This window comes from Purpureocillium lilacinum (assembly GCF_023168085.1).
Source record: "Purpureocillium lilacinum CBS 284.36 DNA, scaffold_1, whole genome shotgun sequence".
NCBI lineage: Eukaryota > Fungi > Ascomycota > Sordariomycetes > Hypocreales > Ophiocordycipitaceae > Purpureocillium > Purpureocillium lilacinum.
In genome coordinates, this window is record NW_027072111.1 from 7,154,860 (window position 1) to 7,178,526 (window position 23,667).

At 54.9% G+C, this 23,667-nt stretch overlaps 8 protein-coding genes across 8 annotated transcripts; 5 read left to right on the forward strand and 3 right to left on the reverse strand.

Moving 5' to 3' along the window:
* Nucleotides 1-2,109: 2,109 nt before the first annotated feature.
* PLICBS_001767 (uncharacterized protein) lies at nt 2,110-3,579 on the reverse strand (the record flags this gene model as incomplete). The annotated part of the gene is made up of 1 exon (XM_018317133.1): nt 2,110-3,579. The coding sequence occupies one exon, from the start codon at nt 3,577-3,579 to the stop codon at nt 2,110-2,112; it is 1,470 nt and encodes a 489-aa protein (XP_018182658.1).
* A 382-nt stretch (nt 3,580-3,961) lies between these two features.
* Nucleotides 3,962-4,867, forward strand: PLICBS_001768 (uncharacterized protein; the record flags this gene model as incomplete). Its single annotated transcript, XM_018317132.2, has 1 exon — nt 3,962-4,867. The coding sequence occupies one exon, from the start codon at nt 3,962-3,964 to the stop codon at nt 4,865-4,867; it is 906 nt and encodes a 301-aa protein (XP_018182657.2).
* A 3,211-nt stretch (nt 4,868-8,078) lies between these two features.
* On the forward strand, nt 8,079-9,209 carry PLICBS_001769 (uncharacterized protein; the record flags this gene model as incomplete). Its single annotated transcript, XM_065599902.1, has 4 exons — nt 8,079-8,118; nt 8,180-8,353; nt 8,414-8,523; nt 8,952-9,209. The coding sequence occupies 4 exons, from the start codon at nt 8,079-8,081 to the stop codon at nt 9,207-9,209; spliced, it is 582 nt and encodes a 193-aa protein (XP_065455974.1).
* A 697-nt stretch (nt 9,210-9,906) lies between these two features.
* PLICBS_001770 (uncharacterized protein) lies at nt 9,907-10,722 on the forward strand (the record flags this gene model as incomplete). Its single annotated transcript, XM_018317130.1, has 1 exon — nt 9,907-10,722. The coding sequence occupies one exon, from the start codon at nt 9,907-9,909 to the stop codon at nt 10,720-10,722; it is 816 nt and encodes a 271-aa protein (XP_018182655.1).
* Nucleotides 10,723-11,840: 1,118 nt separating this feature from the next.
* Nucleotides 11,841-12,210, reverse strand: PLICBS_001771 (uncharacterized protein; the record flags this gene model as incomplete). Its single annotated transcript, XM_065599903.1, has 2 exons — nt 11,841-12,037; nt 12,111-12,210. The coding sequence occupies 2 exons, from the start codon at nt 12,208-12,210 to the stop codon at nt 11,841-11,843; spliced, it is 297 nt and encodes a 98-aa protein (XP_065455975.1).
* Nucleotides 12,211-16,148: 3,938 nt separating this feature from the next.
* On the reverse strand, nt 16,149-17,213 carry PLICBS_001772 (uncharacterized protein; the record flags this gene model as incomplete). The annotated part of the gene is made up of 1 exon (XM_018317129.1): nt 16,149-17,213. One exon carries the CDS (start codon nt 17,211-17,213, stop codon nt 16,149-16,151), a length of 1,065 nt encoding a protein of 354 aa, XP_018182654.1.
* Nucleotides 17,214-18,082: 869 nt separating this feature from the next.
* PLICBS_001773 (uncharacterized protein) lies at nt 18,083-19,153 on the forward strand (the record flags this gene model as incomplete). The annotated part of the gene is made up of 1 exon (XM_018317128.1): nt 18,083-19,153. The coding sequence occupies one exon, from the start codon at nt 18,083-18,085 to the stop codon at nt 19,151-19,153; it is 1,071 nt and encodes a 356-aa protein (XP_018182653.1).
* Nucleotides 19,154-19,996: 843 nt separating this feature from the next.
* PLICBS_001774 (uncharacterized protein) lies at nt 19,997-21,475 on the forward strand (the record flags this gene model as incomplete). Its single annotated transcript, XM_018317127.2, has 1 exon — nt 19,997-21,475. The coding sequence occupies one exon, from the start codon at nt 19,997-19,999 to the stop codon at nt 21,473-21,475; it is 1,479 nt and encodes a 492-aa protein (XP_018182652.1).
* Between the last annotated feature and the right edge of the window lie 2,192 nt (nt 21,476-23,667).

Sequence of the window (23,667 nt, forward strand, 5' to 3'; positions counted from 1 at the left end):
ACCCCTGGGCTGGATTCGGCTTCGGACTAGACTTCCCAAGCCAGGAATCATTTGAGCGAGTCGTGAGTCTGCCCTTTCAGGAAGGCTCCCGCGACAGGCTTTCAGCCATTTCTCAATCTCTTTTCCGAAAGGCACTCAAGGTTCATTGCCTTGATCCCGCTGCGGTTTCTTCAGCCAACCCTGACAGCACCACTTCCTTCCTCACTCTACCGCGGATCGGAACCATAGACCACTGTCTGCAAGAGTACATGCTAAACTTCGAACCCTTTTATCCTCTTGTGCCGGAAGGTCTCTTGGATGCAAATGCTCTGATACTAGGTCCCAGCAGTGCCGCTTCCTCACTCCTCATTCTCCTCATGATAGGCCAAGGGGCGACGTCGAATTCGACGGGCGACGCCCGCCGGCTTTCGGGGGGTCTGACGGAGGTTTGCCGTATATCATTGTTCGATGCTATGGAGAAAAATGTTTCATTATCCCACCATCAACTGCTCGTGCATTGCGCCATAATCTTTGTTGTTCAAGCAGCTTGGAGTGGCGACAAATGGCTCATGGACATTGGGCTGGGGCAGCGGGGAATCTACGTTGCAGTATGTGAAACTCCATCTTGGTTTGATGAAGGCAACGTCTTTGAAGCAATAAAAGACCTGACGTATCGAACTAGGTTGTCAGAAACGGCAGGTTGCTTGACACTGTCGACACCGAGGCATTTACATCGTCTGCCACGGGTGACGTGAGCCGGGCTGCATGGCTTGATAGAGAAAGCCTCACCAGGTAAAAACCCTCAAGCCAAACAATGAGCTCCGCAAAGTTATTGTACTGGAAATTGACTCGAACATGCCCCAGGCTTGCCTACGCGTGGGTCGTCATTGACCTGGAGCTCAGCTTGTTTCATGACACAAACCTGGAGCTCTCGATAGTGGAGTTAAACCTGGCCATTCCCTACTGTGACGAGCTCTATTTCGAGCGAGATGAGTCATGCTGGAAAATACAGAAAGGGCAGGAGCCGTCCAATCAGCCGTCCTTACGCACCTTGTTCCAGTGGTTTCTCAACGATCAACTGATAGGGGACAGAACTCGCTCCCTGACACCTGCAACATTCCGACTCCTTCTTCACCCGCTCCATTCGCTTGCATACAGCCTAGGACAACTGATCAGTTGTATTGGAGGCGAGCAGAGCCCTCGACCTTTCTCACGAGTGACAAAGCGCTCTACGGATGTTCGAGTAGAGGAGGTTCAGAGCCTGTTATACCGTTGGATTAGCCTGTATAACTCCTGTCGTTACAGGAGCCTGTCAGACGTTTATGTCTCTCACAATCACAACTTCCAAGGCCCTTTGATGATATCAACACTCATTGAGTATCATGTCATCTGTCTCAACACGATGTCTAGCTTTATGGAAATCGAAAGCCTAGCCAGAAGGCGACTTTCGGACGGCCAAATCCGCTCGCTATCGCCCGAGGTAATTGAACAAAGCATTCGAAGCCCCGATCAGGTTCTGGATCACGTCGGTCAAATTTTACATCTCCTTCGTATGCTAGGGAGGAAGGTCCGACCGCCTTGGTGGCCTGTTGCACTGTACCGCGCTTCGCTTATTCTGTGGATGATGAGTGTTCTTTACGGGGCACAATGGAACTCATCGTCGCTCCCTCTCGTGTTAATCGACGTCGAACGAGGAATTGAAGAAAGCAATGAAGGGGGAAGCCGCCATCGTTATTTCACGAGCACCGGCGCCTCGTACGCTGGCTGGAGTGCCACGTCTCTCCCTGGCATCCCGGCATTGACGAACCAAGCCGGAGGAATAGAGCCTGTTCGTCTGGATGACCCTATCCGAACACTGGATACGTGCTTCTCTGCCTTCGAAGGGGGAACCCCTACAAGGTTCTCGGAAGGGATTCGCGTGAAGCTCGAGCAGTTTCTCACAAGTCGTTACAGTTTGAGGGATGGATGATGCACAAAACTAGGCTTTCCTGGACGATGGGGCAGTGTGGCCGAGCGACTTGCGAATACTAGATGCGACACCATGGAATCAGACCAGGTAAGTACCAAATGCATGAAAAAGCTTGAAGGGCGGCCATAATTCTACCCCAGTTGTGATACACAAGGCTGTATCTAATCAGCCGATGATGTTTGCCAGAATTGCCACATGTTTGTCCTCCAGGACGCGTAGAGGGGACGGTGGATGGCTTGGAGCTCTTGCTTGTTTCCACGCGCCAACGCCACAAAATACCAGTCTTCCCGAGCAACTTCGTCCGGATTCCCACCATGTAGTCGTGTCTTGTTCGCACTGCTGAACGGGTGAATGATGTTCTGAAAGACCCAGCGGCGCTCAGTTGAGTAGCGAGTGAACAACTGTTGCAAGGCGTCTGGAGCCGCACTGCTGCGATCTTCAGCTGCTTTCGCGGACACGGCAATCTCCAGCGTCTGAGAGAGTGCGTCTGCATCAAGCAGCCCGGTGCAGAGACCCAAGCCACCGATCGGGTTGTTGATGTGGGCGGCGTCGCCGGCGAGGAAGCACCGCCCGCGATGCATCGTCGTTGCGAGCAGCTGGTGCATCTTGTACAAGCTCTTTCGCACAACCACGTGATCGCTCGGCCTGGGGCCATCAACCTGTCGTAAAAGAAGCGAATCTACGTATTCTGGTTCCAAAACTTGCTCGTCGGTCAATGGCACACAATCCGGATCGTCGGTTGGCTTCGCTGGCACGGCCAGGCTGTATCTCCACAAGCCCCTCTTGCCGGCCTCCACGCGCTCCAGCGGGGTCGCTACGCCCCAAAACTTCTCGTCCACAGTGAAGTGGACCGGGACCTTGGGGATGACTGGCGCTGTGCGGAGGATGTCCGTTGCTAGAAAACGCTCAGGCCAGGAATGGCCAACAAGTCGAATGCCCAGCAGCTTGCGTATCGTCGACTTGCCGCCGTCGCATGCAGCGAGATACTGGCCGGTAAACGTCGCCAGTCCCTCGTTTGTTGCGACGGTAACAGACACGTCGCTCTCGCTTTGAGCGACCGCGGCAACTTTATGGTCCCAGAGCACCTTGACCAGACCTGTCTTAGCTGCCTCTTGCAAGAATATTTCCGCGAGGCGGCATTGGGGCAATTGAATCGAGTAGTGTCCCAGCTTGTATTTGCCCTCTGGTCCCGGTTGGCTCATCATGTTTTCTCCCAGAATAGGGCCCAGTTCTTTGCCAACCACCGACCCGTTCTCGTCCAGGACATCGACTGGTGCTTTTCGCCAGACATATCCGCCAGACGGCATCCCTTCGTCGGCAATTTGATCATAGAGTCCCATCTCCTGGAAGACGTCGTGGACCGGTCCATAGTATCCAATGGCGCGGGGCAATTGGCTGGGTGCCGAGTCTTTGTCCAGGACGATTGAACCGATGTTCTTCTGAGCTAGACGAAGGGCCAACAGGAGGCCGACAGGGCCGGCCCCAACGATAATGACAGGCGCCTGGCTGTCGTTGGGCTTTGAGTGCCCGTTCAGTGCCTGGTGGCCTGCTTCATCGCCCCGGTCGGTTTCGCCATTGCTCGAACGTGTCTCCTGCGCAGTTTCCATGTCGCGATCCGTCGCCGGCTCCATTATGACGTTTGACTCTGTGCTCGCGGTGAGTGGTGATTGCTTGACAGGAGAACAAACTTGCCATTGCCGTGGGAATGGAACATTTTGTAGGTCTGCGGTGGAGCGTTCAGGTCCCGGTGAGACGAACCCGGCCAACAAGAGCCATGCATCCCCGGATTGCTTTCCGGGACTCGTCGGCCAAGTGGGAAAGTCGTCTCCCACATCCGGAGGGGACCCGATTCCAGACGTTGGGCTCATACGCTCTCCGTCGCTTTGAGCTCGGCCGCGGATCCTTAAAGTGGGCTTGTTTGCGCGGCAAGAGGATAATGCTCTCACATTCTGCCTGTCATCACAATTAAACAGTTTCCATTGCCCGCCTACGACGCCCTTGCCGACTCCCACAATGTCTGCGCCTCGCAACTTTATCCCGATGCACCACCGGATGCCGATTGTGTTCGGGCCATTTCCAGGGCCTCGTCAGGCATTTGATGGTGGTGCGCGAGACGGGAGCAAGACGAGCAATGTCGAAGCATTTATTACGCTCACGGTGCCACAATCTTCAATTGTCGACCTTCTGCCACCGGGGTTTCGCTTCCAGCGGCCGGGCGACCACGGCTACATCACCGTCGCCGCCAAGCGCCTCGACAATCTGCAGTGGCTGGGTGGCCGGGGGTACAACCTCCTCAGCGTGTACGTACACGGCATAGAGTACACAGCGCCGGAAGATGGCAAGGTATACCAGGGGACATATCTTCCTGTCCTCTGGGAAAGTATGGCAGATCCGATCATCAGCGGGCGAGAGGAGCTCGGATACCCAAAACTGTTTGCGAATCTCGACATTGCGCGACCAACAGAGGAGTCCTACTCAATGAAGGCCAGCTGGGAGGGCTCTCAATTTGCCGACTTCTCAGTGGGGGGCCTGCGTGAGGTCCAACCAGGGCCTGGGCTGTCCAGGCCGCTTGCGCCCGCCGCCGCCGGGATCGACGAAGGACTGCTACTGTGGCGCTACTTCCCTTCCACAGGGCGCCCTGGCTTCGCCGACGTGGAGTACCCAGTGTTCATGTCGCACGCGGATGAGGCGCAAAGGCAGAGGGTGCAAACAACCAGGAGATGGACTGCTTCGCATGCAAAGGTCACATGGAATGCATTGGACTGGCAGGCTTTGCCAACACTGCATCATATCGTTTCACGTCTGGCCTCCATTGAACAGTCGGAAGTCGTGGACTGCGGTCTGGTGGAGAAGGTTGGTTCAGGCAATATGTCGTCGGCTCGGCGGGCGGGCGGCGGGCGGCTTACCAGCTCACTGTAAAAGAATTCCGCAACAACAAAGTCGTCTGCGCCTGCATGAGTAAAGTCGCGCAATGCTGTTTTGCACGCATTGTCGTAACATTCCAAATGTACAGTCCCACCTCTTGGGATCGTGACACGCCCGACGGCCATCCCCGATGTCCGGTTCCCCGCCGGCATTCCGGGCGCTGGCACTGAGCGGCGGCAGGGAGCGCGATTAGCGGGCTCACTGCCGGCTACCGACATAAACCTGTGCAGCACTGTACAGTCGGTACCTGCAAGTCGTGGGTCCCCACCGGGCTGGCTTGACATATTATTGCAGAATAGGCCAAGACGGCTCGGCGGCTTCATGTCAGCGAGAAGTGGACGCGCTGCTCCGAAATATTAAAGCCTTGATATGCTTCTTCATCATATTGCACGGTAGACTTACTGGACCTGAACCAGCAAGAATCTCGACTCCGGTATCATTCTCCGCAATCATGCCATCGCGGCCAGAAACCTCTAAGCGGCTCTCGCCGGAGGCCCTGTGCCACATTGTTCTCCGTACCACACCAGACAATTTCGATCGAATGATTGACTACTACCTAATTGTGCTAGGCGGCACCGTCTCGCATGAATCTCACCGTCTCTGCTTCATGACTTACGACCATGAGCACCACCGAATCGCCGTCATTAAAGATCCGAACGCCTGCCCGAGGCCAGAAACGGGCATGCAGGCCGGCCTGCATCATACTGCTTTCGGTTTTCCAACCCTGCAGGACCTTGCTACATCCTACGAAGAAAAGAAAGCGGCCGGCATCGTTCCCGACTGGTGTGTCAATCATGGCATCAGCACCAGCATGTACTACCAGGATCCAGATGGGAATGGTATCGAGTTTCAAGTAGACAACTTCGATTCAGCATCAGAGGCTGTGGCATTTATGGAGTCTGACGCATTCGCCGAGAATCCTGTCGGGGTTGACTTCGACCCGGACGAGTTCGTGAGGAGAGTTCGTGGTGGAGAGGATGAGCGACTGATCAAGGCCAGACCTAATATTGGACCAAGAGACAGGAGATGAGGAACAAACTTGCCTACAGGTGGACTTTCGACACCCTTACAGAGTGGACCAAAGGGGCACGGCAGAACCATTAGTCGGACTGAGTCTTGCGCTTGCACGGATAGAACGGCGCATTCTATATTACATGTAGTTGGCTGGTGATGCTAGAGTGATGAAGTGGGGATTCTAATAGACTGGTACTCTTCACATTCGCCACAGACTTCACAGCCGATACTGTACTTCTTGACTGAAGTCTCGGCTTTCTATGATCATTTGCGGCCACATGTAGCGGGGATTGAACCTGAGTACACATGGGCAAAGATTTGCAGACTATGGACACACACCCCGATCGGAGTAGTCAGAGGTCGGAAATCGGATCTGACAGGCTCTAATATGTGTAAAATGAAGCGAAGTCTAGCCTCGGGTCAGTTCCCCAAAGGAGCCTGTCTCCTTCCGCCTCACGCAATGGCGAGAGCATAATCCCGTAAACGAGGACAATACTCCAATCAGGCGCAGTGCCACAGCCAATTTTCAGTGGCTGCTCTAACCACGTGGCATTGAACTAATCCCAAGTACTGTACAAATGAACATCGCAACTTCACCGCGATGTTCCCGGGGTGTCTGGTAACCCACTTGTAGCAGCCCGGTGGGGAGCCGAAACAGTGTTGGTGATAAGTGATGGAACATGAAGAAAAGCGAAAGGAATGCCGATTTGCTGTTTCATCCCACGTACGCAGCATCGAGAGCAATTTTAGTTCTTGCCCATTTTGCCATCACCACTATCCTCTCGGTAGTCATTGCTTGCGGAATATGACGCCTCCTGCCTCTTTTACTAACCTGATCCGGTTCTTGGACGAGAACGGGACTGAGTGCTATGGGGATGTTACGGGTAGCGCCCTAGGCCAGCTTGTTGGCATCAAGGTGCCGGTCTTTGACGGCGACATATTCAGTCTACGGGAAACGCAACGAACCGCAGTGGTGCAGAAAGTGAGCCGCCGATGGCTCTAGCACTGAAGCCGCTGGCTTGGATTGGAGCTAACTGAGTGCATCCGAAGCTTCTCCCACCTATTCCTTCAACGCCAATATTCGTCTGCATTGGGTTGAACTATGCCAACCACGCCAAAGAAGCCAAGGTGTGCGACTCGTGCGGGCCGCACTTATCGAGAAACACTCTAAATCTTCTGGACATAGCTCGAAGTTCCACCTAACCCCGTAGTTTTCACCAAGCCAGCAGGTCAGTAGCACTGGGCCATTCCGCGTATCGTCCTCGTAATGTTGACGCCAATCTTCCTCCAGATGCACTAGCAGGTCCTCACGACGACATACCTATACCCACGGAAGCAAAATTCATGGATTACGAGGTTGCTACAGACTACTTCGCCAGAAACTCATGTTCGATCAAAGATAACAAATAACTAGGGAGAGTTGTGTGTCATTATCTCGAAGACTGGCAAGAATATACCGGAAGAGCAGGCCATGGGTCACGTCCTTGGCTTCACTGCAGGCAACGATCTTTCATCGCGATACTGGCAACGACCTCCGCGGTCTGGTGGACAGTTCACCTACGCCAAATCTTTCGACCAATTTGCTCCGATCGGCCCGACGATACTGCATCGCTCCTTGGCGTCTCAGAGCTCTCCGTTTCAGATAAGGACTTCAGTCAACGGCGAAGTCAGGCAGAATGGGAGTACAAGCGACATGATCTTCAATACCGAGAAGATAATTGCTCATTTGAGCCGTGGGACAACGCTCAAGCAAGGCACGATTATCATGACAGGAACCCCGGCCGGCATCGCTGCCGCGATGCCGGGCCAGCCATGGCTGCAGGATGGAGACATTGTTGAGGTGGATATAAGCGGGATTGGATGTCTGAGAAACAAACTGAAATTTGAATAGGCCGAATAATTACTGCCTTGGTTGAATAAAGCTCATTCTGATGTTGAACATTATAATTCTGCAGCCCCATTATGTAGTGCCAAAATCGCATTAATTGCACGTGGTCGGAGGTTTGAACTTTGAATCGTGGAGGTGGGGTACCGAAGGCCTCGCCGACCCTTATTAGTTGACCCGCCGCCCACTGCTGTTGAAGCCAACGTCGATTTAAAGCCTTGTGGTGTCACTTCCTGCGTAGACGGGTCTGGTCTCAACAAAACTCGGCGTACGTTTGATCGCTCATTGACGGCACGCAAGTGAGCAATGTCTACGCACCACTGCTTTCAGGGCGTTGCGGCAGAGGGTGCGCAGAACCTGGTTCCCATCAATCGTCGCGTGACAGTTCGGCGACTGACATGCAGCAGCACAGTATGAGCCAGCTGGCACTTGCTCTTTTATCGCCGGACTTGAGACATACAAGGCAACGCCTCAAGACAAAGCCGCTGACCTGGCTCTACGAGGCAAGGTGCTGTACCTGCCTGATGGCTTCGGTCTCGCGAAGCACAATAAGAAGCTGGCGGATTTGTACGCCGAGCGCGGTAAGCTGACATCTGATGGCAAGCACTGCTTATCGTAACGTCGGCGTCTAATTTTCACAGGCTATGAGACCACCGTTGTAGACTATTTCGAAGGAGATGCGCTGCCCGAGATCTTCATGCAATATATGCCAGGGACCGACATTGACACGTACGACAACTTCACCGCAGAGGTAGTGGGCAGAACCTAGGTCCCGTCGCTTGGCCGACCTCAATTAACGCGCACATAGGAGAAACGACGTATTCGCGCCATCGATATGCCAGCATGGCTTTCGCGGCACAACCCAGGGCATATAGCCTCGCTGGTAGATCGGTTCTTCGCAGAGTTCTGCAACACACTCGTTGTGGATAACCACCGCCCCAGCGCTGAGCTACATGTCGTCGGGCATTGCTTTGGCGGCAAGCATGCTTTCCGACTTGCCAAACTTGACGACGATTTGATCAAAACCGCCCTTGTCTACCACCCGGTAAGCAGGCGCGCTATTGTCAGCTAGTACTCGGTGACCCCGTGGCTTTGCATCGCGGATCACGCACACATGGCCGTGTTTGGCTTATTGCTTCGTTACAAGCCTGCAGAGTAACGCTGACGTGTCGGCTGTAGGCTTTTCTCGAACCTTCAGACCTGCATGGCTTGAACAAGCCAACGTTTGTGGGTGTGGCCGAAACGGACGTTTTCACGCCGGATCTGACGGAGACTCTGGTCGGTAAACTACCGCGATGCGGTGCAATGTGGAAGCTCGTGATATACGGTGGTACGAAGCACGGGTTTGCGAGCAGAGTGGACGCGGAAGATGAGGTGGCCGTGAAGATGTTCGAGCAGGCATTTGATGATGGGCTGCAGTGGATGGAGATGAGCTAGGGTGAGCGTAGTCTTGTGTCGCGTGCGGGCTTGTCACAAGCTCAGCCAGCCGGCGCACAACAGCTTGCAGGAGTCGCGACCGCCTTGCACGCACACTGATAGTACAGTAAGGCACGGGGCACGCTCTAGACTCCGGCCTTCGTCGGGTAGGAGAACCACGTCAAATTGACGGGCATGAGTCGCCTCTCTCTTTCCGCTCCCAGACAAGCCCTGGCGAACTTTTGCTCAATGTGTGAAGCCGCGCCACAATTCGGGAGTGGCCTGCTGAAAGGCATGGCCTGTGCTGTACGTGGATAACGACGCCATTGATGCTAGTGACGGGCGCAGTAGGCTGGCGGACAGCAACTGCCGATCGAATTGCAATTGCAAGGTCGCCCGCCGCCCTACGCACAGGGCCCGTGTTTACGCCAACCCCGCGACTGTCTTGTCTTGTTGCAAGAGCCACTCCGAGCCTGGGCCCGAGGCCGCCCGAGGCCTCTGGATTGCCAGGGCATTTCGCGGAGTGGAACACCGGCTGGCGGCCCGGCGGGGTTCCGCCTCGCGTTTATGTCGCGCTGGATGGCAGAGCGACGAGGAGCCGACCACCTGCCAATTGGTTTCTTATATACAGTACTGTAATACATCAAATTGGCTTTCGTCCAGCTCGGGTTGTACAGTAGGATCATCCAGTGTTTTCTTCTGGTACCTTATTAACGCCATGTCGTCCGACGGAACGCTGCCCACTCTTGCCGACCGCGTTGCGGTCGTCACCGGCTCCGGCCGAGGCATTGGCCGTGGAACCGCCCTTGAATTGGCGCGCAGAGGCGCCAAGGTGACAATTAACTACGCAAAGTCGGCTTCCGCGGCCGAGGAAGTCGTCAAGGAGATTGAGGCGATGGGCAGCGAGGCAATTGCGGTGCAGGGCGATGTCACGAAACAAGCGGATATCGACAGCATCTTCCAGGCGACAGTCGCAAAATGGGGCCGGGTGGACATCGTCGTCAGCAATAGTGGCATGGACTCGTTTGAACGAGCCGTGGATATTACGCCGGAAAAGTTCGATGAAGTCTTCAATCTCAACGCTCGGTCACAGCTGTTCGTCGCTGTAACGGGCTACCGCTACATGAAGGAGACGGCGTCTCCATACGCGCGGCGGATCATTCTCACCTCGAGCATTGCGGCGCGCATCATGGGTGTGACGGACCACGCTCTCTACGCCGGCTCCAAGTCGGCCGTTGAAGGCATCACGCGGGCATTGGCGACCGACTTTGGCCCCGACCGCATCACAGTCAACGCCGTCGCGCCTGGTGGCGTCAAATCCGACATGTTCGCCGAAATGGCTACCCATTACATCCCAGGCGCCGACAAGACCTGGCCGGCCGAGAAGGTCGAGGCTGCGATGGCCGGGGCCTGCCCCATGCGCCGATGTGCGTTGCCAAGTGACATTGGGAAAGTCATTTCGTGGCTGGCTGGAGATGACAGTGAATGGATCACGGGCCAGGTGATCTTGGCCGCTGGTGGCTCGTCCGTCTAGTACATGTCTCGAGCGGTCTTTATGAATAGACACAAAATGAGGCAGTGGAATCTCAACTCAGCGTGTTGTTGCCGCACTAAGTCAGCCCTGAGGTCGGGTATCTCGTGTCATCGTGGATACTGCTACGACGCTGTGTGCCGCTGTGCTGGAGTGTCACGCTATGCTTGTCACCTCAGTGGTGTCCATAGTCTCTACACAGGTGAGCTTTGCCGTGAATCTTCTCACCACCCTGACCAGCGGACCTTCTGCATGCCAGAGTCTATGTTCGTGGACATTTCTACAATTGGCCCCCTGCAGCCTAGCGGCCACTAACTTATCACGCACAATCTATGCCTTCGATTGTTGTTGATGCCCTCCGACGGCCGCAACGCCTTCAATCGCGGCGGCCAGCACCGGTGCAGACCGCCGGCGCACATTGGCCCCTCCCAATTGCGACGTCCGGCCCTCGCCTGCCCGCCCTGTGCCGACGGGGAGCCAGCAGTAGCCAAGACTGCTGCAACAGACGGGGCTGGCGCAAGCACACGGCGCAGCTATGTGCCCGGAGCTGCGAAAAATCTTTGGAAGATGTGCGTGGCTGTACCTTGCCGACAAAGCAGCTTGTTTACCTACACGCGTATCTCTCTTTGCCCCTGTTGGCCGTTGCGAGTTTCATTGACAAGCAGACATTCGGGGCCAGTGCCACCATGGAAAGGAAGCGCCCCGACGAGCCGCGACCTGTCGCGGCAACTGAGCGACCCGCTTCGGTCGCAATTGAAGACAGCAGCTGCTATAGCAATCGAAGTCCGTTGTAACCCACTACGCTACTGAATCCAGCGGCAGCGGCGGCAATTGAAGCCAGTGTGCCGTGGCATGATCTGGGTTGTGTGTGCCGACGGACAGGCTGCCGCTTTGTATGCACATTTAACGTATTATGTACCGTGCGCTGCAATTAACGTCTGAGTGCGCTTGCCCTCACCAGGCAGACTGATGCTTTGTTGGATACCGCCTGCTGTAGACCACAGAGTCTCTTGTGGCCCCCTCACCACACCACGTACCGCCACCACAACATGGAGACCAATTGAGCCCAGGGCGTTCGCAAGTCTGCGTGGGCCACGTCGAGCCTGGGGTATTCGTTACTGTCACTGCTCGTCGTGTTGTTGCGTCTGTCGACCGGACTCAGTCGTGAAGCGCCACTCATTCGGATCAACATCGCCGACCCAGACCCGTTGAAACCCATTTCCCATGTCGCGCGATAGGTATCCGGTATGGACGTCGCCATATTTGCTATACACAATTTGCTTTGCACTCGCCGAGCATCGGGCGTACAGCTTGAGTCCTGCGATGGCGGAAATGTCAGCCCCTCATTGTCGTGAGTCGATGTCCAGGCTCTACGCAATAGCGAGGCTTACCTGCCATTTTCCATTCCTTGTTTGGGTTGAACCATGGAGACATTGCCTGTTGAGAGTACAGCGCGATTCTGGAGATTTCGCTCAATGGAACCTCAGACATGTTAAAGGCCTTGACAAGATTGATGGGCGTTTTGTCATGGTACGATCCCCATGGAGCTTCAACCAGAGGAAATAATGCGACTCCGATTCCGGCAGAGATGGTGTCCCAGGTTCCAGCTAGCCAGCCATCAAGCTGCAAGTCCACTTTCAGTTTGTCAATGGTGTCGCAATTCTGTAGTTCACTTTGAGCGCGGTGCCGCCCTAGTCCTTGACAACGAAGGGATCGGACGGTCTTCTTCAAGGACTTGCTTCTCAATCGCGTGTTTCTGGTGGCGACGACTCTGTCACCGGCACATTTCGGACTGCTAAGTTGGGCAGTCAGTTACCTCAGGTGCTCAAATACAGAGCTGGTATGGTATCGTGATCTGGGTACAAACACATAAAAGCTGCACGTGCCGGCCGCAGTATTTGGCCGCAGGACAGTACCTCCATCATCCCACGAGCCAGGGTCAACTACACTCTCAATCAGCAAAGAAATCTGACAGAAGCAGGCATAATAGCCCCCTTGTCGGCACCAGGAGAGAGTGGCGCGGTTGTGGGAGGGCTGAGGGGAACATACCGCACCTGCTGGGGAGGGCTTCAAAGTACGCGCACTTCATATGGACACTAGAGTTCGTGCAGAGACTGACGTGGGGGCCCGGCGGGCCGATCATGGCTATTATCCGTCTGCAAGTTGCCACTCTTTGCTCAACTTAGGAGCGACCGTGAGTGAATATGTCAAGCAGGTGAAACCATGGACGGGAAGGCACCCATACCTAGTTGCTGGTGTGCTACCCACTCGGCCCCTGGTGCTGACGACCGTCTAGATGGATTTCTGTGGCGGCAGGAGTCCATTTCGACGTCAGCCAAAAATGCCAACCAAAGCACCTCAAACGCTGCAGAATAACGAGTTCTCAGCGTTTCGTACAACTCGGGGAAAGTTACACGAAACCAGTTCATGCCGTGTTGGAAGAGGTGTCTCAGCCGGTCCTCGGGAATTCCAAGGGCTTCTGCCGCCTGGGTAAAACCTTGCCACTGGCCTGAGACGTTTGGTCCTTCCTCGACGCTTACTCGGGTGAGACCACTCTGGCCAGCGATGGCGGCAGCTTCCATGCACTCCCGGCGCTGTTGCTCCTCGACCCTGCGGAGATTCTCTAGGAGATTGTCGCCTCGGTTGAAAGCCTGCGTGACCTGGGCGTTGCATTGCTCTTTGGGGGCGTTCATATGTTAGCACCAATCGCTGGCATCAGTACGGCCGCGAAAGCAGTCATCATACCATCCGCTCGCGTGCAACTGTTGTTTCCATCTACATCTCCATCTTCGTGAACAGTCAGATAGTCAAACAAGGCAACTTCAAGGTCTCTGAATGCCCGTTCAAGTCGAAGTTTGCAATTTTCTTGTCGTGCGTGTCAGAACAGGTCACTCGCCTGCCTTTGGGGAATCCCGCTTACCCGCCGCTCGGCCGCAAATCTGTCGCTGCGTTATATTTTGTAACGACGGCAATCGCAAACGACTGTTGTCGGGTTGGCTGAGCCTCATGCGCTTGACATCATTCTCGATGTCGGTGTCGGTCGCCCGCTTCTTGCTTGTGCACGCTCGCTGCACAAGCTGTGTTCCGCTTGTGCTCGGACCGGTGCCTGGGCCTTCACTCTGGGATATGAACACGGAAGGCCGGCGCCATGGGGCATTGTTAGGTCTTACCAAGGGTAATGCCCCCGGAACTGGGTTTCAAGGTATCCTTGTTCTTGATGCAAAGGGTGCGACAAGCGGACACCCTGGAGCTTTGTAGATGCCCGGCTGTCGCCCTAAGCGCCTCAGCACATTGTGAGGGAGATGGCAGACCACCTTCCAACGCCATTCTCAGCGATAGCGAGAGGCCAATGCCTGACCAATCAATTTGTTGAAGCGCCATCGTCGTTAGGCTACTGACTGATCTTGTTAGCTTGGCAAGGAAAGTCACTCGCTTCTGAAGGCGCTTACTATACGTTCGGCGTAGTAAGGGGAAGTCCCGAGTTGGTTCAAGTTCAGGGTCCCAGTCGAGAAGCTGCCGAAGGATGAGGCGCTGTTCGTCACCGAACGTAGGGTTGCGAGAGTTGGTCAACTCGTTCATGAATCGCCTCGGCAAGAAAAGGTCCCCTCCGATTGATACAAGCCGGGAATATTGCTCTCCCCAATCCGACTCGGGAAAGAATATGGGTTGCGAGTACCGGCTTGCGCCAAATTGCTCCCATCGCCGATCGTAGTCCGGATTGCTTATCCATTCGAGACTCGTCACGTCGCTTCTCCCGTCAGATGCGGCGTAAGCTTGGACTTGAGACCAAAAAATCCCGTACGATGAGAATACACGCGGTGCTTCCGCGTTGCGCGGAAAGGGGCTCATATGTGGCCCGGTCGCCAGTCTAAAGATCCACGAAACTTGACCTAGTGATTCGGCATGTGTATCACTCAGACTGGTGCTGACTTGGAGGGGGATGTTAGTAGCATCACCAGCACCGTCCTGATCAATCCAACAAACAAATTGGATGCCGCCTGCCCTCCTGGCAGCCGCAGGATGCGCGAGAGGCGCGACACACGTGTACTCCGTGCTGACCGATAAGCTTCGATTGTGATGATTGAAGTAGACAACCTGATGGCCGACAAAACCCTGGTAGAAGAGGAATCCGGGGACTGACGGTGGCATTGCAAACCCCGGTAAAGCCCATAGCAGTAGAATTGAAATGAAGAGGCTCATCTTCCTCGTATAACCTTTGTTCAAAATAAGTCTATAATATATGAGAGTTTTGACCTGCACACTTAGAGCGCTTGGTATCGCGTTATGTGTTTTTGGATGTGGCACGTATGCCGGACAAGGTCGCCCTTTAAACCGTCTCCGCGAGTTAGGCAATGCGAACGGCGATCTTTATTTCTAGCCAAGATGTCAGCATAAGAATTAGCCTGACTTTCTCATGAGCCAAGCGCGATGAAGTGACCACGTGGTAGCCCCAGGAGCCAACTCCACGTCATTAGGTCGAATCAGGGAGTCTCGCGAGTACTGTCGAGCATGATGCGACAATAATAGAGTTCATCTTTATATCCTGTACACGTGAATCGATGCTGCATAAAATTTATGGTGCTTTCCCTAATCCCAGACTCTGAACGTTTTCATATCTGCAAGATATCGAAGCATCAACAGACATGAGAAATTGAAGCGCTCTTGCTTATGTCAAGAAACGCACGCCTCAGAGAACCGCCAGGGATGCCGAGAGGAGGCAACGCCCCCAAGGATATTCGATATGCCGCTAGACGCTGCAGAAACTCTTCACACCGCGTACCATGGCTTGCCTGTCAAGTTTCACACAGTTATTAGTTCTAGAGACGCACAATCAAAGTCAATGCTGGTCCTTCATATTACTGCAGCATGATGGGTTGCTCTGCGAAGCCTCGCTGGCTGACGCGTGGACACGTAGGCGCCGAAGCCAAGACAATGCTAGACAACACATCAAGCATCCTACCCAGGAACCTTGTATCACTAGTATTCACTACTAATCTTGAGGTCGAAATCTGCATAAGCCTCTTCACTGAAATCATGTGTCTGATGAAAGTGTCGCTTGCGTTTCGGATCTTGGCCGGCTGGGGCCGAAAGGTAAACCAGGCGATGGTACACGCGGGATTTGTGCCGCCGACACACCGCTTCAACGCTTCACCGCCCAAGTCCAAATCCTCTAGCACGGCTGTTTGATGCACAGCTCTCATCCGGAGCTCAAGCTTGCGACCGATGGCCGGGAACGAACAAATCACGACGACACGCCAGCCCCTCCCTACATGCAGGCTGGAGAAGGGGACTGGGCGATCGTTCTCAGATCTCCAGACCCTTTGCCAAACATTTCACCATGAAACTTACGCGTCACTCTTTATAATAGACTCCATTGGCATCTAAACTAATGACTTATGCCCATGGTCCTCTAATAGCTTACTCTTTCTCTATAAAAGCGGAATAGTCGCCTCGTTGACGTAGTCAATGTTCGCGTTGGTCGACTCAATTCGATCGCAGCAAGTCCCAAAGATGCGATCCCATAGCCGAGTCTGCTTGCCATAGTTGTGGCTTTTTCTCCATCCCTTGCGGTGGTGCAGATCATGATCCTCAATAACGATTTCGGCATCGAACATACTTAGCAGCCAGTTCAACGTCGAAGGCGGACTAAGATGAACGCGAATACCGCTATGGCCCCAGACTTCGGTATACGCGATATACTGATGACATACCCACCACTCGTAGAAGCCCAGGGGAAGACCCATGGCGCGAAGCGTAATATACGTCATGAACGGGACTCCCACCATGTCGAAAAACTCCTGCTCATGGTCGCCATAGGCAGAGAGGAGTGGGTTGGGATGCTTCGTTAGATGATGTGTGCGGTGGAATTTCCAGAGATGTCCGGAATCATGCATCGCGCGATGATACCAGTAGAACCAGAAGTCCAAGACAACGGCATAGAGGCCAGTCTCGAGCTGGAGCCACATCCACCATTTCCAAGACGTTAAGACAGCCATCGGAGGCTGACTTGGATCGTAAGAAAGATATATCGCCATGGCAATCCGGGAGCCGGTAGTCTTGATCAGCGACAGTGCCACCTTGGACACACCAACGTCCGGAACCCCGTCGCGTTCATGGACGTCTCCGTCAAGGAACCCGTGCTTGTGGCCTAGTCGTCGAAGAACATGAACTTCGTGGACAACAGTGGCGTTGAAGGCCATGAAGTACAACATGAAAACTCCAACCCGCCCCATGGCATTATATCCTGTATAGGAGAGCCAGGCCTGATGGAGAAGAAGTGGAATCAGGGAGAAAACAATGACCCAAATATGCTGTGGCCACTGGGGGAGAAAGGGTATCTTGTCGGATTTTGCGTGGACCGGAACCGGCTTGTCAAGGTCGACATGGTATGCGTTGAGCAGCTCGATCAGCCAGTGGTGGTGCGTCCACTCTTTCCTGTCGCCGCGGCGCCAGGTGGACTTCATTGAGTCCTTTGGGTTTGGTTGTGTGCCCATCGTGTAATCCTCTCGAGGTCAACGGATATGAAGTTGCAACACCAAGAGCAGTGCCGGCAGTAAATGGAGCGGACTTGATCTGGAATGGAGCTGAAGGATTCGATCCAAGGAGGTTGTGTACGTTGTGCGTGTTGCCCGGTTAAGTATCCTGCCGACGCAGCTGAGCCTTAGTGGGAACCGACTTTGAGGTACGCACGGAACGTTTGGAAAGATGGAAGTGCCGATGAGCCGTTGCAAATTGACGTACGAGCCAAGACCGCATGCCCGTGCCCGTGGGGTTGAAGTGCACATGACGACACTTGGAACGGACTCCCGACCTGGAAAGAAGCGAGTGCTGTGTTTCGACATCTTGCATTAACACGCGGATGGGATTGTTACGCCGAACCGCCGTTGCGGTTTAGTGTCGGCGAGTCACCAGCCAGTCGGCACAAAAACGACGCCCCAGTGGGGCCTTGAACAGGGGCACAGAAGTGGCGGCCCCCAACCCCCACGATTCTTACCCGATTGTGGCTTGCTTGAGGCTTGCCCGGGCCAAGCCTTACTTCTCACGTGCACGCATGGGTCAGGGCTCTTGACCCAAGGCATCCCAAGACGGCGAAGCTTGCTTGCTGGGTCCCAGAACGGCACACGGTGTTGCGCCGGAGCGCGGCAGGGGCTCCGGTCCCAAGACAACGGAGGCAGGCCGAGGCAGGCCGTGCTCACGCCGGGTGGGCATTTGACGACAGCGAGTATATAGTTTAGATGCGCGCTATCCCAACGCTTCGTCTTGCTTCGCGTCAAGTTGGTGAATCATTTGCGCTCATCTGCAGCTTCTTCCCGCCAGCCCACGACGTACTCCCTCAACGTCTTCACCTGCTCACGTTGCCGCCATGTCCGTCATCGGAGTCATCGAGTCCGGTCCTGTTCAGGCCATCCACTACTTGCGGCGTGCTCTCTTATCTCCGGTAGTGTCCGGCTCGCTCTTGCTTGCGCTGCTTGCTGCCCCAGAGGAGCTCCGCCATGCCGCATTGAAACGGCTCTCTCTGCCGCCAAACTATGACTTGAGCGTTGCCAAGACGGTTCTGCAGGTTCTCCTGGGCCTCGGCATTGCGCGCACTGTCAACCTCGCCTTCAGCGCCATGGCAGCCAATTCCTGGCGTGTGACGCCAGCGTCTGGCTGGGACTGGCCCAAGGAGATTGCCGTTGTCACCGGAGGATGCAGCGGTATCGGGCACGGCATTGTCGAGCGCCTGGTTCGCCGTCAGGTCAAGGTTGCGATCCTGGACATCCAGGACCTGCCCAAGGAGTTCCAGGGACACCCCCTGATCCGGTACTACAAATGCGACATCACGTCTCCGGACTCGGTGGCCAAAGCCGCTGATGCCGTCCGACAAGAGCTGGGGCATCCGACAATTCTCGTCAACAACGCAGGAATCACCAAGCCAATGCCGATCCTCAAGATGCCACAGGAGTTCTTGCAGAAGATTTTCGGCGTCAACTGCATGTCCCATTGGACCACGGTGCAGCAGTTCCTCCCTCGCATGATCCAGGTCAACAAGGGCCACATCGTCACCGTCGCCAGCATGGCCTCGTTCGTTGCCCTGGCCAAAGGCGCCGACTACTCGGCCACCAAGGCTGCCGCGCTGTCATTTCACGAGTCCCTCGCTTGCGAACTCAAGCACTTCTACAAGGCCGATAGCGTGCTGACTACTGTGGTCCACCCGAATTTCGTGAGGACGCCGCTGGTCCAGGACTTTGGCGATCGCCTAGAAGGAGAGGGCCTCCGGCTGCTAACTAGCGATCAAGTGGCCGAGAAGATTGTAAACCAAGTCTTCAGCAGGAGAGGAGGGCAGCTGATACTGCCCGATACACAGGCGATCGTATCTGGTCTCAGGGGATGGCCGACGTGGCTGCAAGTCGTGGTTCGAGACGCGATTGGCAGGAGTGCAACGAAGCTATAGTGGATTTCAGCAGACTTTCAGAGGCGAGCAACCACAAGGTTGCCCCAAAACTGCTTTTTGGGGAGGGTGTGCTATTCCACCGCAACGCGAGGTGGCCGAGCAGGTTGGATTGTGCTACTAGGCTTACGAAGGCGCACAAACGATAAGAAAAAATATTTTCGTTCAAAGCCAAACCTCTACGATTTGTTTACGTCGCAGCAATGATGCCGTCTGGGCCCGTGGACATTGAGTGGTGCTGCGAATGGGCGCGTTTGGCCGCACATCCGGTCAATTCTACGCGTACTCCGTACATATGACGTAGTTGCAGCCCGGTCCCTCACTCCCCCGGGCCTCCGCCCACAACGCTGCAATTTCACAGTTCCCGAACGGCCGATGCTGCTGGGTTTCTGGCAGGTCGAGTGATCGCTGGCCACGCAATCGTGCGAGCGTAATGTCCCGACGCCCGAGGCTGCATCCGCCGCCACATGTCTACCCCGGCGATCCAGTGAGTGACTGGCAACTGCACGAACCAGCGGCTCGACCCCAAAGCTGTGACTGCCAAGATGGGCGAGGCTTGCGACAAGACTGGGGCCGGCCGCCTCAGCATCTCCAGTCCTGACCCACCCGGCCCGGCAGTCGGGATGCACCGAAGCCCCGTCTCTTCGGCCTCGCTCGTGGAACGCGTCGGCACCGCAACCACCAGCACGTGTGCCGAGAAGTGGATACAAAACTCCAAGCTTCTGGCACTCTCTGCTCCGTCCCTAGTTTCGCCGTGTTGCAGAGCAGGTCAATTTTGTTTCTCGTCTTTTCTCCGATCGTCGTCCGAACCCTGGCCGTGCAAGCCACGTCAGGACCAGATCAATCATGGGCAAAAAGTCGGGCAGCAATTCGCCAAATCAGCTTGACTTTGAGGTGATCATCGTCGGCGCGGGAATATCTGGCATCAATGCAGCCTATCGCGTGAAGCAGCAGGCGCCCCCGGGCACCAGGTTCGCTGTCTTTGAGGGGCGAGACAGCATTGGCGGCACCTGGGATTTATTCCGTTACCCTGGAATTAGGTCCGATTCCGACATCTTCACCTTCGGCTTCTCCTGGAACCCATGGCCGAACCAAACAACTCTAGGCATGGGCCATGAGATAAAGCAATACATGATCCAGTCCGCCAAAGTAGCCGGAGTCGATGAGCAAATCAGATACCAGCACAAAGTCATATCGGCCAACTGGATTCCGGGACAGAACTACTGGGAGGTCTCGGTCAGCGTGAAAACCAGCGAGAAGCTCAGGGTCTTCCGCACGCGTTTCCTGCTCCTCGGCACTGGGTACTACGACTACGAACAGCCGTTGGAAACAGTCATCCCGGGAATCAAGGATTTCAAGGGGAAGGTCATTCATCCGCAGTTTTGGCCAGAAGACTACAACTACACCAACAAGGAGATGGTTGTTATCGGCAGCGGAGCTACTGCCGTAACTATTGTACCATCCGTGGCGGACAAGGTCAAGCATGTCACCATGTTGCAGAGGAGTCCGACTTATATATTTCCGTTGCCTCAACACCCGAAACTCACCTCCTTCGTGTTCGCATTGATGCCGTCTCGCATGGCTCAGCTGGCGAATAGACTGTTATGGATCATACAGGGCTATCTCATGATCGCTGCCTGCAGGACATTTCCGGGCTTGGCCAAGAGACTCATTCGGGCAGTGAACAAGAAGCTGCTCCCGCCCGACATCCCCTGCGACCCTCATTTTACTCCACGATACAACCCTTGGGAGCAGCGACTTTGCGCGTCTATGGACGGAGATTTCTTCGCAGCGCTGCGCTCCGGCAAAGCCAGCGTGGTTACGGATACGATCGCTACCGTCACGGAAGATAGCATCAAGCTGAATTCTGGTGAAGTCATCCGACCAGATGTAATCGTCACAGCTACGGGTCTCAAGCTCAAGTTTGCCGGCGGCGTTCGGTTTTCGGTGGACGGCAAGCATCTGGACCCCACCCAAGGATTCATCTGGAAGTCCTCCATGATTCAGGACCTTCCCAATGTTGTGTTCTGTGTCGGATACGAAAACGCCTCCTGGACGCTTGGTGCCGACTGCGCGGCGCATCTTCTAACGCGCCTGATGTGGGAGCTCCGCGATAACAATGCTACGGTCGCGGTGCCACACCTCGAGAACCCAGAGAAGATGGAAGTCAAGCCGTTGCTTAGCCTGTCAGCGACATACCTGAAAAACATCAACAGGGCCCTTCCGAAGGCCGGTACAGGACCATGGAGGCCCAGAACTCACTACACGGCAGACTTGTATGCGGCAAAATGGGGTGACATCAGGTCTGGACTTCTCATAAAGTAGTCGCGTATATTCAGGGAGCGGCAGCTTGTTGCCAGGGTAATATTCGCTGGGTACTGCTTCTTCGTAGGTCACTATGGCCAGGATACCATACCCCTATACCATCACATGTCTCCCTCATGCTCAGTGGACTCCTGATCAGGACCCATGGCTCATCACAAGCCGGCACCGGTCATATCATGGGGAAAAGATCGGGACTATCTCATTGAGTCGGGGTCATGACAAGCATGGTCTCTACATATGAACACGGCTCTCGCTAGTTGAGCGGCCTGCCGTCAACATTGACCAACTTCAGGGGTTTGATGTTGCCGCGAAGTCGCGCCTTCGTGACCTTGCCTCGCGAGTCCCATGTGAAGTCCACCAGACCACCTCCACGCAGCCTCAGGCTCTTGACACTGCCACCTGCCCAGCTTCGGGGGATCGCCGGACCGAGGACAACAGTTCTCACTTGGCTCCTATCTTTGTATGACAAGGGCAGATCGACGACCAGCATGCTCAAAATGGCTCCACCGAAGCCAAAATTGGCATCAATCTGGAAAGGGGGTGTGTGACCGCTGTACATATCCAATCCATTGCTCGCGAAGTTTTCGGCGACGAGCAGACGAAGTTCAGAATGCGCCATCGCAGTGTCGTTAAGGCGCGCCCAGCATGCAGCGCGCCACGCCTTCCCCCAGCCAGTGTTTTGGTCGTCCGTTCCTGTCCCCCTTGCTATCAACGTGGCTCTTATGGCGTCCTGGATTGTTGCATTTCGATAACCATTTTGGAAAGACGAGATTGAGTAGCCGGGGAACCATCCGACAAGATGGGACAGATGGCGATGCGTGTTTTTGTCGTCGTAGCCCTCGGCATCACGGAGTTTCCACTCCTTGACGCCGCCCCAGCTAGTGAAGTGTAAACCCTTGTCGAGTTTGGGTAATGCTTTGGAAACTTCCGCCCCCATCCCACATGAGGGATTCTTCGTGTGATCAACGGCATTCAAAAGAGCTTCAAACACCTGGTGGATAAGCTGTTGAAAATGGGTGCATGCGAACGTGGTCGGTCCATGTTCCGGACTGTTGCAGGGATTGACCACTAAGCTGCCGTCGCCGTTGTAACCATCGTTCTGCAACTGCGACAGCCAGAACTGCGCAACCTCTTTCAGAAACGGGTAGCCCGTACTGCGCAGCCATGTCGTATCCTGGGTGTATTCGAAGTAGTCCCACACATGCTGCATCATCCACGCAGGAGCAGCGGGGTCTGGCAGCCGTCAGCTGTGATCAAACGATAAGACGTGGCCGCTTACAATTAGACCAACGAGCCGTATTCTTCATGCCTGTATGGCCAAAGATGTTTGTGGCATGATGTGAGGTCCAGCCAGGAGCATTATAGAGCAATTTCGCCGTCTCTCTGCCCCTAGGAATCCACGTGTCTCGCATAAAGTTCCAAACAGCGGTCAAGGTGCTTCCGAGGCCCGTTTGATCCGCAACCCAATAGCTCATCTGCAAGTTTATGTTTGCATGGTAGTCGGCTCCCCATTCAGCATTCATCTTGTCGACCCAGCGGCCCTGGAGATTTGCCGGTAGTGAGTTTGGTCGAGAGGAGCTGATAAGCAAGTATCGAGACAAGTCGAACAATAGGCTTTCTATGAATGGGTCGCCCGCGCTTCCCATCGCAGCGTAGCGGGAGATTGCTGTAGCTGTTTCCGCTTTCTCAGACTTGTGAGGGTCAGGCAGAACTAGCTCGAATGCACCAGACAGAGATCGGAAGTCCGATATATGGTGCTGAAGAAGGCGGGTAAAAGAGGAATCTGCAGCCGTTGCTGTTGTTGATTTCACTATCGGCCCGGGGTCAGCCCCCTTGAAGCTGTAGCCGCTGGCAGAATTGCCCTTAGTCGCATCATAGTTAGTCTCGCCGCCAAATACGATCGTCAATTCCTTGATTCGGGCGGATTCCGGAATCACGAGGTGGCCTTTATTTGTACATTGCGTTTTGATACTGCCAATGACTCTGGCCATGGCTTCGTACTTCATGCCTTCCGGTGGGCCGATCTGGGTGATACCTCTGTACCTGGTGAATCCGCGTCCACACATCGCCGTGCCGAGCTCAGGAACAGCCTGATTCTCGAACTGTAACTGGATCCCTGGCAGATCCCGGCTGGAGGAAATGTGATAGACACAGACATTCGCTGGGTTGGAGCAGAACAGTGTTGTCTTGAA